At 42.7% G+C, this 13,127-nt stretch overlaps 1 protein-coding gene across 18 annotated transcripts in view; it reads left to right on the top strand.

The window, feature by feature from the left end:
* The window catches only part of R3HDM2 (R3H domain containing 2), a 156,964-nt gene that overhangs the window by 109,232 nt on the left and 34,605 nt on the right, over positions 1-13,127 (top strand). For 6 of the 18 annotated variants that reach the window (XM_075551427.1, XM_075551414.1, XM_075551428.1 and 3 more), the window contains 6 exons: positions 1,955-2,151; positions 5,917-5,940; positions 7,760-7,801; positions 10,797-10,883; positions 11,384-11,510; positions 12,353-12,431. In XM_075551427.1, coding sequence (XP_075407542.1) covers positions 1,987-2,151; positions 5,917-5,940; positions 7,760-7,801; positions 10,797-10,883; positions 11,384-11,510; positions 12,353-12,431 — 524 coding nt within the window. In that variant the 5' untranslated portion in view covers positions 1,955-1,986. Of the gene's footprint in view, positions 1-1,933; positions 2,152-5,916; positions 5,941-7,759; positions 7,802-10,796; positions 10,884-11,383; positions 11,511-12,352; positions 12,432-13,127 lie in introns of those variants that run through there. The other 12 variants (XM_075551413.1, XM_075551412.1, XM_075551416.1 and 9 more) reach the window with 3 other exon arrangements.

Raw genomic sequence — 13,127 nt, forward strand, 5'->3', positions numbered from 1 at the left:
TTTTATTGTACATAAGCTCTCCCTGAGTTGTGACTAACTCAACAGCAACTAACATCATCAAGCTACTGAATCAGGCTTTCCAGTCTCTGTATTTTTTTAATCATTTTATTAGGAGCTCATACAACTCTTACCACAATCCATACATACATCAATTGTGTAAAGCACATTTGTACATTCATTGCCCTCATCATTCTCTAAACATTGACTCTCCACTTAAACACCCTGGCATGAGCTCTTCATTTTTCCCTTCCCTCCCCTCTTCCCCCTCCCTCATGAACCCTTGATAATTAATAAATTATTATTTTTGTCATATCTTGCACTGTCCGATGTCTCCCTTCACCCACTTTTCTGTTGTCCATCCCCCAGGGAAGAGGTCACATGTACATCCTTGTAATCAGCTCCCCCTTTCCACCCCACCCTCCTGGTATCAGCACTCTCACCACTGGTCCTGAAGGGATCATGTGTAAGTCTGGATTCTCTGTAAGTCTCTGTCTTTTTAAAAAGGGCACAAGAGGATTCAGAATTAAAGTACAGTCAGTAGCCCATGTAAAGAGAAACCTCCACAAACTGTTTTTGAGCCAAGTACATTTGTTTGACTCTCAACAATTGCTTGTGGACATGAATCCTGAATAGAGAGTATCAATTTCTGTTTCTGAGTATGTGCTCGAAGACAGTGTTTGCTCCACTACGGGTGGTATCCGCAGTAAGTGATAGAGAGCCAGCCAGCCCCAACTGTATATGCTCTGTAATCTTGGGAGGTCGTAGATTGACTGAACCCAAATGGCTAACAGCAAAGTGAAGTTTCTCCAGTCCTCCAAGGAGAGAACCAGTCTTTCTGAATGACAGAGGATGCAAAATTCTCATCATACCTTTTCAGCTTGTTGAAGAAAAAGGGACGATTTTCCTTTAAGATTGTTTAAGCATCGTCTGATTTTGCTGTTTGTCATGGAGGAGCAGCTTGAAGTTGGCACTGTCTCCGTTTCCTGGTGCTGCTGTAACAAGTGTAACAGTTGGGGAGCCTCTTGAGTCCTCTATCAGAGTCTCAGCCATGCCAGTTCCTTCCTTTATGTAGTCCCAGACATTCCTTGGTCCCTTGGCTTGTAGGCAGTCCTCATGTGGCACCTACCATCCATGTGCCCTCCCCCTTAATCCCCATCCTGTATGTACAATTCTCTCTGTCTTATTCCAGAGTGGTTAGATTGATAGCCTATCCTCCTTTGGAATGATCAAATTCATATAATGAAGAAAATAAAATTGCCAGTATAGGGTTAGAATTCCAATACCTATTGAGGAAAGGGGCAAAATTGGATTCATAATATCAATATTGTATTTGTGGTAGTTGAGATAAAAAGGAGAATGTTCCTTTCCAGTGCTATGTAATATGTTTTTCTTTCTGGAGAGACTGTATTGAGTTTAACTCCATGGAATGATTTGAGCTGAAAACGTGGACAATCTCTCTATATGAAACAAAAGAGAATACATTTCCAAGTTTGTTCCAAGAGGACTCGTTCTGAATTGCTTTAGAACTGATTCCTGGTGGATCTCAAAGTGATTATACTGACTAAAAGAAGTCAGACAGCATGTGATTCCAATTATATCAGATTCTAGAAAAGAACAGACCAACCTGCAGGGATACAAAGCAGATCCGTGGTTGGCTCAGGTGGTGGCAAGGGCAGGGAGGGCTAACCGAAGGCCTGAGGAAACCCTGGGCTAATGGAGATGTCCACTGCCTTGATTGTGATGTGACTCCGTATCAAATGGTACATTTTAAATATGTGAGGTTTATTTGGTCAATTCTAGCTCAAGAAAGCTTTTAAGAAAAGAGAAGATGCAGGTGTAACGTTGGTCAGAGTGCTCGTTTCTGAAGTAGAGGAAGGCTGCTGAAGAAAAGATCCCTTAGGTGAAATTTCAGTCTGTACATTGAAAGCCGAAGGCGCTTGTTCTTTTCCTCCAGGAGTCCATAGAGCCTGCTGTATTCTACTGAAGATGTCTAACAGTAACACTACTCAGGAGACCCTGGAAATCATGAAAGAATCAGAAAAAAAACTGGTGGAAGAATCTGTAAACAAAAGCAAGTTTATATCGAAGGCTCCAAGTAAGGAAGACATTGAGAGAGAGGGTGAAGAGACCAGCCTGCGCCAGGAAACACAGGTAAGGATTAGAAGTGCATCATACGTGTGCACATTGCTTACCCTTGAATGGAAGCATGATAGGGTGGCATTGGAAATCCATAGAAAGCCAATTACTTACAGCAACACTCTTGATTCTCTCTATAAACTCCATCTTCAGCTTTCGAGAAACATTTCCCCTTACTGACTTCATTGAAGTCTAAAGAGGACAAAGTAAAACTTCTAATTTATTTGGGTCTTGCTCCACTGATTGTTGGCTATATTTCCTTTGCTTTGCTATTTTCAGGATATCAGAAAACAGTAAATATATACAAGCATATTTAACAAGTCTTAAAATGGCTCATACTTTTAAGTCTTGAAACTAGAGTTTCCTGACTTTACACACAGTGTTCTGTGTTCATGTCTTGGCTGTGTTAAAACAGTCAGTATTTTCTAGGTTAGAAATAGTCCCTTAACTTGTCACTTTCCATCTAAGTTCATATTGCTATACCAAAATGGTGGCAGTAGATGGCCAACCAAACTTCTCCCAAGGTTTCCTATGGATGCCCAGCCAGCCTGGTGTCTTCAGCCCCCTTTAACCAACTGTTTGTAGCCCTGTGGTCATCCTGGCTTCCTCTTTTACCCAAACCCAAACTGAATGCATCCTTTTCTTCATGCTCAGGGGTCTGATTGGCCCTTTTCATAATCTTGGGAGATAATTATTCTAGGTAATTAGTCATTTAAAAAGCAGGAACAACATTTTGAAAGGTTTAGAAAGCTGAAGCATGATTTCCCTGGATGTGACAGTTCACCTCGATCTTGTCATCTTTAAAGATGAAAGCCCTGAGCAAAAATTAGACAGCTCTCCAAAAATACTTTGTTTTCTATTTTTCTGCTGTCTTTCCTCTGGCTCTCTGTCCTGGCTGCTTTCTTTCCATTATCTTTTCACATATGAGTTATTGATTATCATGCTCCATTCATCTTTCCAGAGCTTTGGAGACAAGACTGTCTGCTACTGTTCTAACGATACCTCTAGGCTAACTATACCTCTGTACTGATACTACTAATGGATTTTCAGTCCGCAGCACAAATAAGTGTTAGATTCGGATCATGTGTTGTCATATTACGTGAAAGATAATCAAATGGACTTTTAGTTCCAAGTTGTTTTATTCTTAAAAGACTATATAAAATCTGCTCTGAATTTCTGTTATGTGTACTTCTTAAAGACAGGCAGGGGAAAAACGGACATCTATAGGTTTTATAAATGAGAGCTCTAGTAGCATATGAGATTACAAGTTGGGCTGCTAACTGCAAGGTCAGTCGTTCAAACTCACCAGCTGCTCCACAGAAAAAAGATGAAGCTTTCTGCTACTGTCAGGATTTACAGCCTTGGGATCCTAAAGGGGCAGTTCTGTTCTGTAAGGTCACTAAGTCAGAATTGATTCAGTGGCAGTGGATTTGGTTTGGTTGGTTCTGGATACTCACAAGGAACCGTGGTGGTAACGTTAGTGGGTAAGCATTGAATAAAAGGTCTGTGGTTCAAATCCACTAGGCACACCAAGGCAGAACAATGTCTGCTCCTGTAAAGATCCACAGCCTTGGAAACTTTATACAGGATCACTATGAGTCTGAATCTACTCATTGACTGTAGAGTTTAGGTACTTACTGATTTTAAAGTGTTTGAGCCTATATGTAGTAGGATGCTTCTAAAAGTCTGTGGGGGAATTCCAGTATCTTTTCTCTCTATTTTTCCATGAACTTTTTGAAGCCCCCTGGTACAAAAAGGTGTGGAGGCCGGGGCTTAGGGTGGGCTGCCTCCTCTCTGATATGCCTCCGGCTCCTGCTGTTCAAGTAGGTGGAGAGCTGCTGCTGCCATCTGCTGGAGCTTCTGAGCCTTCTGCAAAGTCTTTGGTCTTAATCCTTCCTCCTGTAGACCAGGACCTTAGGAAGCTCTGCCCGCCACTGTTTCCCAACCGCTCATGTAGCCTTTGAATGCCTATAAAAATTCTTTTTTTTTTTTTTTGCCTCTCCTACATACCCCAGACATCTCCTCAAAAACTTAACTGGCTGGAGCAGGGAGGGAGGGGAAAAAAAAAGAGGACCTGATGCAAAGGGCTTAAGTGGAGAGCAAATGCTTTGAGTATGATTGGGGCAGGGAATGTGCAAATGTGCTGCATACAATTGATGTATGTATATGTATGGATTGAGATAAGAGTTGTATGAGCCCCTAATAAAATGTAAAAAAAAGAAAAGAGAGAAAAAAAGAGAAAGAAAATGATTAGGGCAAAGAATGTACAGATGTGCTTTATACAATTGATGTATGTATATGTATGGATTGTGATAAGAGTTGTATGAACCCCTAATAAAATGTTTTTTAAAAAAACTTAACTGATGCTATCAGGGCGGCCCCTTTAGAACCAGGAGCTGGAAGGTATGGGGTAAGACAACTTGGGACTGTATGAAATGTATACCTGGATCAGTGATTGAAACTCAAAACTCCATTTCTGTAGAAGAGGGATGCAAAAGACAGGTTCTGAGATTTCTTTTAGGACAGCAAAGCAAGCCCCCGCGGAACACACAGTGCACTTGGGTGTGCCGTCTCAATACTGTTCATTCCCTTCAGATGCTGCCTGAGGCGGAACCCTAGATTTCTTAGCATGACAGGCTGTAACCTATTCCCTTGCCTGTCAAGCCATCCGCCTCTGATATCCTGTGCCTCAGCCTTGCTGGTTTCCTGGTCTTTTTTTTTTTTAATCATTTTATTGGGGGCTCATACGATTCTTATCACAATCCATACATACACCAATTGTGTAAAGCACATTTGTACATTCGTTGCTCTCATCATTCTAAAAACATTTGCTCTCTACTTAAGCCCTTGGCATCAGCTCCTCATATTTCCCCCTCCCTCCCCGCTCCCCAGTAAATACAATCCTTATGAGTTTACACCCTCGGCTCCATTCCTCGTAAAAACCAAACTCACCGCCATCGAGTCAGTGCTGACTCACAGGGATGCCCTGCGGGTTCCTGGAGCTGTAACTCTTTACGGGAGTAGAAAGCCCAGTCGGGCTCCCGATAAGGTAATGGTGGTTTCGAACTGCCTATCATGAGGATCACAGCCCAGCGAGTAACTACTACATCACCTGGAAGAGGTCCTTTTTCGCAGATGACTGTATTTAAAATGCTTTGGCCAATTCATTACAAGGACCCGGCCATGTGCGAAGCAATCTCGCGAGAATTTAAGAACATAAGGGGAATTCACCCATGTCTGCAGGGCTCTGATTGCCTGGAAGCTTTCACGGAGGGGGTCCTGGTCTTTTTTTTAAAGGGCAGCTAAAACCTTTGGGGAAAGCAAGCTTTTGTACATGCTTTCGCTGCCTAAAACACTTTTCCTTGGTTTCTTTCCCTGGATACATCTGAACCTCCAACTCCTCCCTCTACCTCTGATGCCTGTCTCGTGCATATTTATTCTTACAACTCAATTCAGATGTGATTTTCTCCAGCAAGTCTTCCTTGGCAACCTTATTATACCTCTCCTTCCAGGCCTTTACTCTTTCTCTCTGTCACAGAGCTACAGGCTCTTTCAGACCCAGTTGAGGTCACTTTGGGCTTCCCATTGTATCCCCAAGATGAAACAAAGTGTCTTGCACATAGCAAACACTATTAGTAGATGTGTGAATTTAGTATTTAGGACTGAGTTTGAGGTTTTGCTATCTGCTGTGTGCTCTTGGAGCAATTAATTCCCGTGCACCTCTGGAATGCATGTATTGTGCCATGTTGTAATTGTCTGTTTGTCTGTCTTCTTCAACAGGATTATGAGTTTCTTTTTGACAAGGTTTGTGCCTTTTATCTTTGTATTCCCCCAGTAGCTAGCATGATGCCTGTCACATGTTAGGCTTTCAATATATGTTTGATTTTCTGATAAATAAAAATCTATCCATTCTGAGAAGTAAACAGTCATGGGTTGTTGGTAAGGGTGTAAACTGGTACAACCCCTTTGAAAGACAATTTGATGATACTCTATACAGTGGTTCGCAACCTTCCTAATGCCGTGACCTTTTAATAGAGTTCCTCATGTGGTGGTGACCCCTCCAACCATAACATTATTTTTGTTGCTACTTCCTACCTGTCATTTTGCTACTGTTAGGAATTGGGCAGCCCCTGTGAAAGGATCGTTTGACCCCCCCAAAGGGGTCGCAACCCACAGGTTCAGAACCACTGCTCTTTACAAATGAAAACAGGACACTTCTAGAATTTTATCCAGCAGATATACAGTATTTGTAGACATATTCAAAGTTCATTTAAAGTAGCAAGAGAACATAAACCTCCTAAATGGTACAGTTTAAGAGACACATAACAAATAAGAAAAACATGGTATTTTCTATAGAATTATATCCATGGGGGCGGGGGGAGTTAAGCATAGTCCAATGCAACGTGTACAGCTTACTTCTACTTGTTAAAACAACAACAACAGCTGTGTGCATGCATGTGCTTATGAGTTTATATATGCATAAAAGATCTCTGGAAATATCAAGAAAAGTTAATAATGGTTGACACTTTAGGAGGGAGCCCAGTGCTGGGGTCAGATGTGAAAGGGCTATTTTTAATTATAGTATACCTCTTAAAGCTTTGTAATTTGAAATGGGTAGTGGCAAATACTGCTTCAAATTCCAGAACTTCTGCTCTCCCGGTTGCTGATAAAGACATGTCTGCTCTCCTGGTTCTCCAGGATAACTAGTAAGGAAGAGACGGGGAAGAGAAACCCTCTCCTGCCCCGTCCTTGCTGCTACTCTGCCTCTGTCTGGCTTCTTCTCCCCCAGGCTCCTGCCTCACTTCTTTGCGTCTCATTCCAGACATCTCATCACTGCTGCATGCATCATTATCCCACGTATAAGCCATCCCTTCTTCCCCAAAGCCTGAATTTTTACTTCAAAGCGATTTAGAAACCTTATCAATTAATTAGTCATGTCTTCCATCATGCCACCTAAGTCCTCAATCAAATTTCCTTCGCTTCCATTTTGTGCCTTGCACATCCTTGCTCCCATTTGCTCTAGATGTCTTATTTTTGTCTTTCCTCTTACCTGCCCCATCTTAGACCCCTGACCCAGGTAGGCTATAAGTACCACCACCACCAGGAGTTTAGAACTGGGAGAAAGAACCCTTGTTCAGAAAGGGGACCATTAGGAAGAAGAGTCTTCATTGTTTTCCTGCAGCCATAGGGATGTATCTTTGGGTATCTCGAGTTGAATTTCATGTTGTCCTACAAAGATGCTAGTGTAAGTTGTGGCTAAGGCTCAGAGGGTACTGTCTGTTGGGTTAGACGGGCTCTTGTGTTTCGGGAAAGTGCCCTCTTTTTTGCTACAGAAGCATCCTCATCAGGAGAGGAAACTATGGTTTGTCCACAAGTAATTTTTCTCAGCTTGTAAAATGGGCCAGCCTCCCTGTGCCCTGTTGCGTTGTGATTTGACTTTAGGTGGGCTGTGTCCCTTCTGTGTCACAGATGCTAGAAATGCATTATACAGAGAAAGCAACACTGGTTCTCCTCCTAGCTTGCCTACAGTACTGGCATTCACTGGGGATATTTTTGGTAAGATATATTGCTTTTCATTTAAGTTGACCTTTCTCCTGCTTATGTTCTAATCCTGTTCTGACAGAGGCGGACATCCAACCATGGTCATGCCAGGAAACGAGCCAAGGTGAGACCCTGCTGCTTCCTTTTTCTTTCCTTCCCTTCTGCTCTCTTTACTCGGGTCATTCATAATAATTTTCACACATGAATACACACATATGTCCTATTCATCTGGTTTTATTTTCTCCACTATCGTGTGGTCAGGCACAGTCTGATTCTGATGCTTGAAAGAATCCCCAGCTGGGGCCTCTGAGCAGAGCCCGGGGGCACTGGTCTTTATTCTCCTGTGAGGCCAGTTTCTCTGCTCACCTCAGATTTCTTTAGGAGGATGGCTGCCTACATCCATTTTGTTTTTGTAGGGTCTGGGGAGTGTGGTAGGGGGTAAAGGGGAAGAGGGGTGTTAGTCGTGTAAGTTTTTTTTTAAGATAAATCTTGCTCCATTTGAAATGACTCAACATTTTTGGATAGCCTAAAAATACAGGCATTTTTTGATGTTTTTACTTTTTAGGTTAGGGCAAGGAGGAGGGTTTTGTTTTGAATCATCGAATGATAAAATTAGTATAAGCACAGGTTATTTTAAGGAGAATTATCAGGAAAGACTATATGTGTTAGTGTGTGATAGCTTTTTAATTAGCTAGCGAACAGTAAAATATCAAACTTCTGGCCAGGGGGCGCATTGTCACCAGAAGGAATAATTATGGGTGCCAACCCCCTTCCACCAGAAAAATAATGGCAACATCTAGTGACAGAGCTGAAATGTAGCCTGGGTTTGAAGAAGACCAGACAGTCTGAGAAATGGGCTCTGCCCTGCCCTGCGTGGCCTAACCCACAGTGATGGGCCTAATGTTGAAGGGCAAACCCAAAGGGTGCCACTTTCTGCTACTTGGATTCTTCCCAGACTTTGGGGATAAATAAAATAGTTACTATCTTCATTTTACAGACGAGGAAGCATGGGCATGAGAGACTGAATAACCTGACAAAGGAGAGTCTGTAGCAAGTGGCAGAACTACCCTTGAAGTCAGGTCTTCACATTTGCATATTCTTTTCACTATCCTGCATTACCTGCCATGCACATGCCCTGCTTTCTATGTTAATTATAAACCTTGACCGTATTGAGGGAATTCTCAATAAATGTTAATAGATGTGTGGCATAGTGGTTACACACTGAGCTGCCGACCACAAGGCCAGCAGTTTGAAACCACCAGCCGCTCTAAGGGAGAAAGGCTGGACTTTCTACCCCCATGAAGGGTTGCAGTGTCAGAAACCCATGGGGCAGTTCTACACTGTCCTCTAGGGTCAACATGAGTCAGAGATGACTCAGTGGCAGTGACTTTGGGTTTTGGTTGTATCAGAGTAGTGATTGGTACAGTAGATTTCAGATCCTTTTCAAAGAGTGGGGGTAAGGGAGCAGATTCTGTAACCAACTGAAGTAATCCAAATGGATTAGGTTTTTATAGCTTTAAATCAGCAATACCCATTTGTCTTTTTTAGCCACTTCTTTCCATACCTTACCACTTCAGGTTTGGCATCACTTAACACTTATTGTCTAATATATACCAAGGAATGAGCCCTGATGCCAGAGTGCAGTAAATATTTGGCTACTAACCAAAAGATTGACGGTTCAAACCTACAAGGTGTTCCATGGGAGAAAGACGAGGTTGAGACTGTGAGTCTTATAGCTCCTACAGTGACAAAATTAGGAGTTGAAGTTGGACCTTCTGGCTCTCAGATCCACTGTTTTTTTCCTACCGTGTCATACTGCTGTGTAGTCACAGTAAACTTCTGAGTCTGAAATTTGGGCTAGACTGCTGTTACAGGATATAGCATCTGGGGTCTTAAAGGCTTGAAGTTAAACAAGCAGCCATCTAGCAGGGAAGCAATAAAGCCCACATGGAAGAAGCACAACAACCCATGTGATCACAAGGTGTCTATGGGATCAGGCATCAGGCATCAAAAGATTCAAACAACCATTTTGCTGTGAACGAGGGGGGTTGAAATGGAGACTCAAAGCCCATCTATGACAATTGGACATCTCCTCACAGCAGGGTCACAAGGAAAGGACAAGCCAGCCAGGTGCAGTATAGCACCGACAAAACACACAACATTCCCCTAGTTCAGTGGTTCTCAATCTTCCTAATGCTGTGACCCTTTAATACAGTTCCTCATATTGTGGTGACCCCCCCCCCCGAACCATAAAATTATTTTTGTTGTTACTTCATAACTAATTTTGCTACTGTTATGAATTTGGCGACCCCCATGAAATGATGTTCAACTCTCAAAGGGATCACGACCCACAGGTTGAGAACTGCTGCTCTGGTTTTTAATGCTTCCTCCCCTGCCACTATTAAGACCCCAGTTCTACCTTACAAATCTGGCTAAACCAGAGCAGGTACACTGGTACAGATAGGAGCTCTCGATGCACAGAACCCAGGACAGATCAACCCCTCAGGACCAATATTGAGAGTAACGATACCTTGAGGGTAGGGGAAGGTAAGGGGAGACATGGAAAGAATGGGGAACTGACCAAAATGATCAACGTACAACTACCCCCCAGGGGGGGCATGAACAACAGAAACGAGGGAGAAGGGAGACAGTGGATGGTAATATGAAAATAAAAGTAATCTATAAATTATCAAGGGTTCTCAAGGTGGTGGGGGGAGAGGAGCTGATACCAAAGGCTCAAGTAGAAAAAATGTTTTGGAAATGATGATGGCAACATGTGTACAAATGTGCTTGATACAATTGATGTATGGATTGTTATAAGAGCTGTAAGAGCTCCTAATAAAATGATTTATTAAAACTTTTTATTAAAGGAAAGAAATTTGGGCTAGAAAGAAAGAGGGTTGAATGAGGTAATTATCCAATCCTCTCTCCAAAATAGCCATTTTTGTTTGACACACCCACTGTTGCAAGCAAGTGCATAATTTTTCAAGTGAATCAGGAACTGATAGTAGGATCTATTTGGGGGAAGGGAAAAATGCTATTTAATGGAAATAGCAGCAGAGCCAAATGCTTTCGGAGTGCCCACCAAGAGAATGTTTATGTGTGTTTGGTTTTCCTAGTCTAATTCCAAGCTGAAGCTGGTGCGCAGCCTGGCAGTGTGTGAGGAGTCCTCCGCCCCATTTACTGATGGGCCACTGGAAACCCAGGTAGGTCCTGTACAGGACTTGGTGGGTTTTTTTGTTGCTTTGAGCTTGACCTTTGTTTGGTAAAATGCAGCATAACAACCAGCAGCCTCCACTATCAAGCTGCGGAATCAGGACAGGAGGAGCTATTACAGTAAAGGAGATGGGTGGAGCAATGAGGTCTTCACACCTAGGCCACCCACGATGATGCTGACCAGGGCTTCCGAGGGCTGAGTCTTCTTTTTCCATACTCTCGTCCTCTTTCCGTCTGAGAATTTATCCCAGCCAGGCAGTGTAACGGTGAGCTTTTCACAAAGTAGCCACGCTGGCTAACAGGGGAAGCATGACTAGCCTTTACCTTTTGATAGCACAAAAGCACCAACAAAAATTTCATTAACATAATACCTTTCTAAGAGGAAGTTGCCATCCCAAGATTTACCTTCTTTGAGATGCCAAGGGTACTTCAAGACAATTCAAGTCCCCTTTCCTCCTTTGGTTTATATTGCTCTTTCTCTTTGTCCAAGGATATAATTCAGTTGCATATCAGTTGCCCCTCTGACAAAGAGGAGGAAAAGTCTACAAAGGATGTCTCTGAAAAGGAAGACAAGGAAAAAAATAAAGAAAAAATCCCAAGGAAGATGCTGTCCAGAGGTGAGGACTTGTCCCCTCTCTCCTCTATCCCAGCACCCACTGCTCTTCACTGGCCCAGCGGCGGGCTGCAGTGCTGCCTGGGAAGTGCCTAACTTGCTTACTTTTAGTGCTTCTCTAACACCCTGTGCTGGGGCTCACTGGATGGACGCAGAGCAGAGAAGTCCTTTATCTGCATTGGTCTGCTCTTTGGAGTACATTGCAGTCTGATCGGATTTTATTTGTTTCTGGAATAAACAAGGACATGAATAATCACTGGTAGCAGGTCCTTCAGATACCATGTGCATTTTGGTTTGGGGATGGCTGGAATGATTATATTTTTAAATTCTGTGTATTTGTCTCTATTTATTAGGTTTTCTTTGGGTTTAAATTATTGGGCTCAAAGGAATGGTAGTTGGCAGCAAAAAGACAATCCTGGGATTAAATATTGAAGCGAATCATCCACCAAGTGAATGAGTCACCATAAATGATCAGCATGTTCAGTGAGATGCTGGAGAACACAGCCCTGACTCCCCTTACCTGGAATGTATTTTTGTTTGCTAAAATAAAATCTACTTTGTTTGGACCAGGGCATTCTGTAAATACTTACTATTAATGAGAAGGTGGCTTTTTAGTGTGGCATTGATACAACAGTGTGACCCAGAGTCCTCATTCTGTCATGCTTGTAGGGGATTTTGGTGGGGCTGGCAGATCAAAATCATTCTAGTTTTTAATGCTACGATCCCTGAAGTTTAATTTCACTTTCCTATTGTCCTGTCTTCTGGTCCCTTGTAGGCTTCTGTTTGTAGGCAGGTGTGCAAGGCAGTTTAATTTATTTTACATTTCTTTTGTTGTGGTGGTTCTAGACTCCAGCCAAGAGTATACGGACTCCACTGGAATAGACTTACATGAATTTCTTGTAAATACACTGAAAAAGAACCCAAGGTAATGACATGACTTGGTGGAAGGGAGGTGGGGCCAGAATACCTAAGGGGCCAAGCAGCTCCCCAGACTTCTCCTCTTATTCGAGTCTAGCTGTCCAGCCCTTATCTCCCCCTCTCTGTGTGCACTTCATATTCTGTGAAGGATTCAGAGTACCCTCAGATTGAGGTTTATGCTCTCTGGGGAGTTGAGGAAAATGTGATCAAAGAAGAAAACAGCGACAAAGAAATGTGAAAGCTTGCCAGTGTACTGTGACAAAAAATAAATGCAGAAGCAAAATAATGGCTTGTATATAGCATAGGCCCCCAAACTTAACTTGGCTGGCTGTTCCCTTTTCAGAAAAGCCAACAACGACAAAATTACTTAGCACCCCCTGGCAATGAAAAATGTTTGTAGCACCACCCTCCCCTACCCCCACCCCCAATCATTCCATTGCCTCCTAGGGGGCGGTATCACTCCCATTTGGGGAACACTGGCATGTAAGCTCAATTGTAATTGCTTAAGATTTCTGTAGCTAACCAGATGTATAAGAATGAACCACAAGAGAAGAGTTGCCAAACAGAATTAGATTTCTGATGGAAAGCAGATACACAGCCTGTTCGGAAGTAATTGCAAAAGGTTCACTTGAGTTACTGTAGCCAACAGTGGCATCGGCCAGTAAGGCTGAGTCATCTTTGCATTAAAGTCTACACTTGGCAT

This window comes from Tenrec ecaudatus, chromosome 6, assembly GCF_050624435.1.
Source record: "Tenrec ecaudatus isolate mTenEca1 chromosome 6, mTenEca1.hap1, whole genome shotgun sequence".
Taxonomy (NCBI): Eukaryota; Metazoa; Chordata; class Mammalia; order Afrosoricida; family Tenrecidae; genus Tenrec; species Tenrec ecaudatus.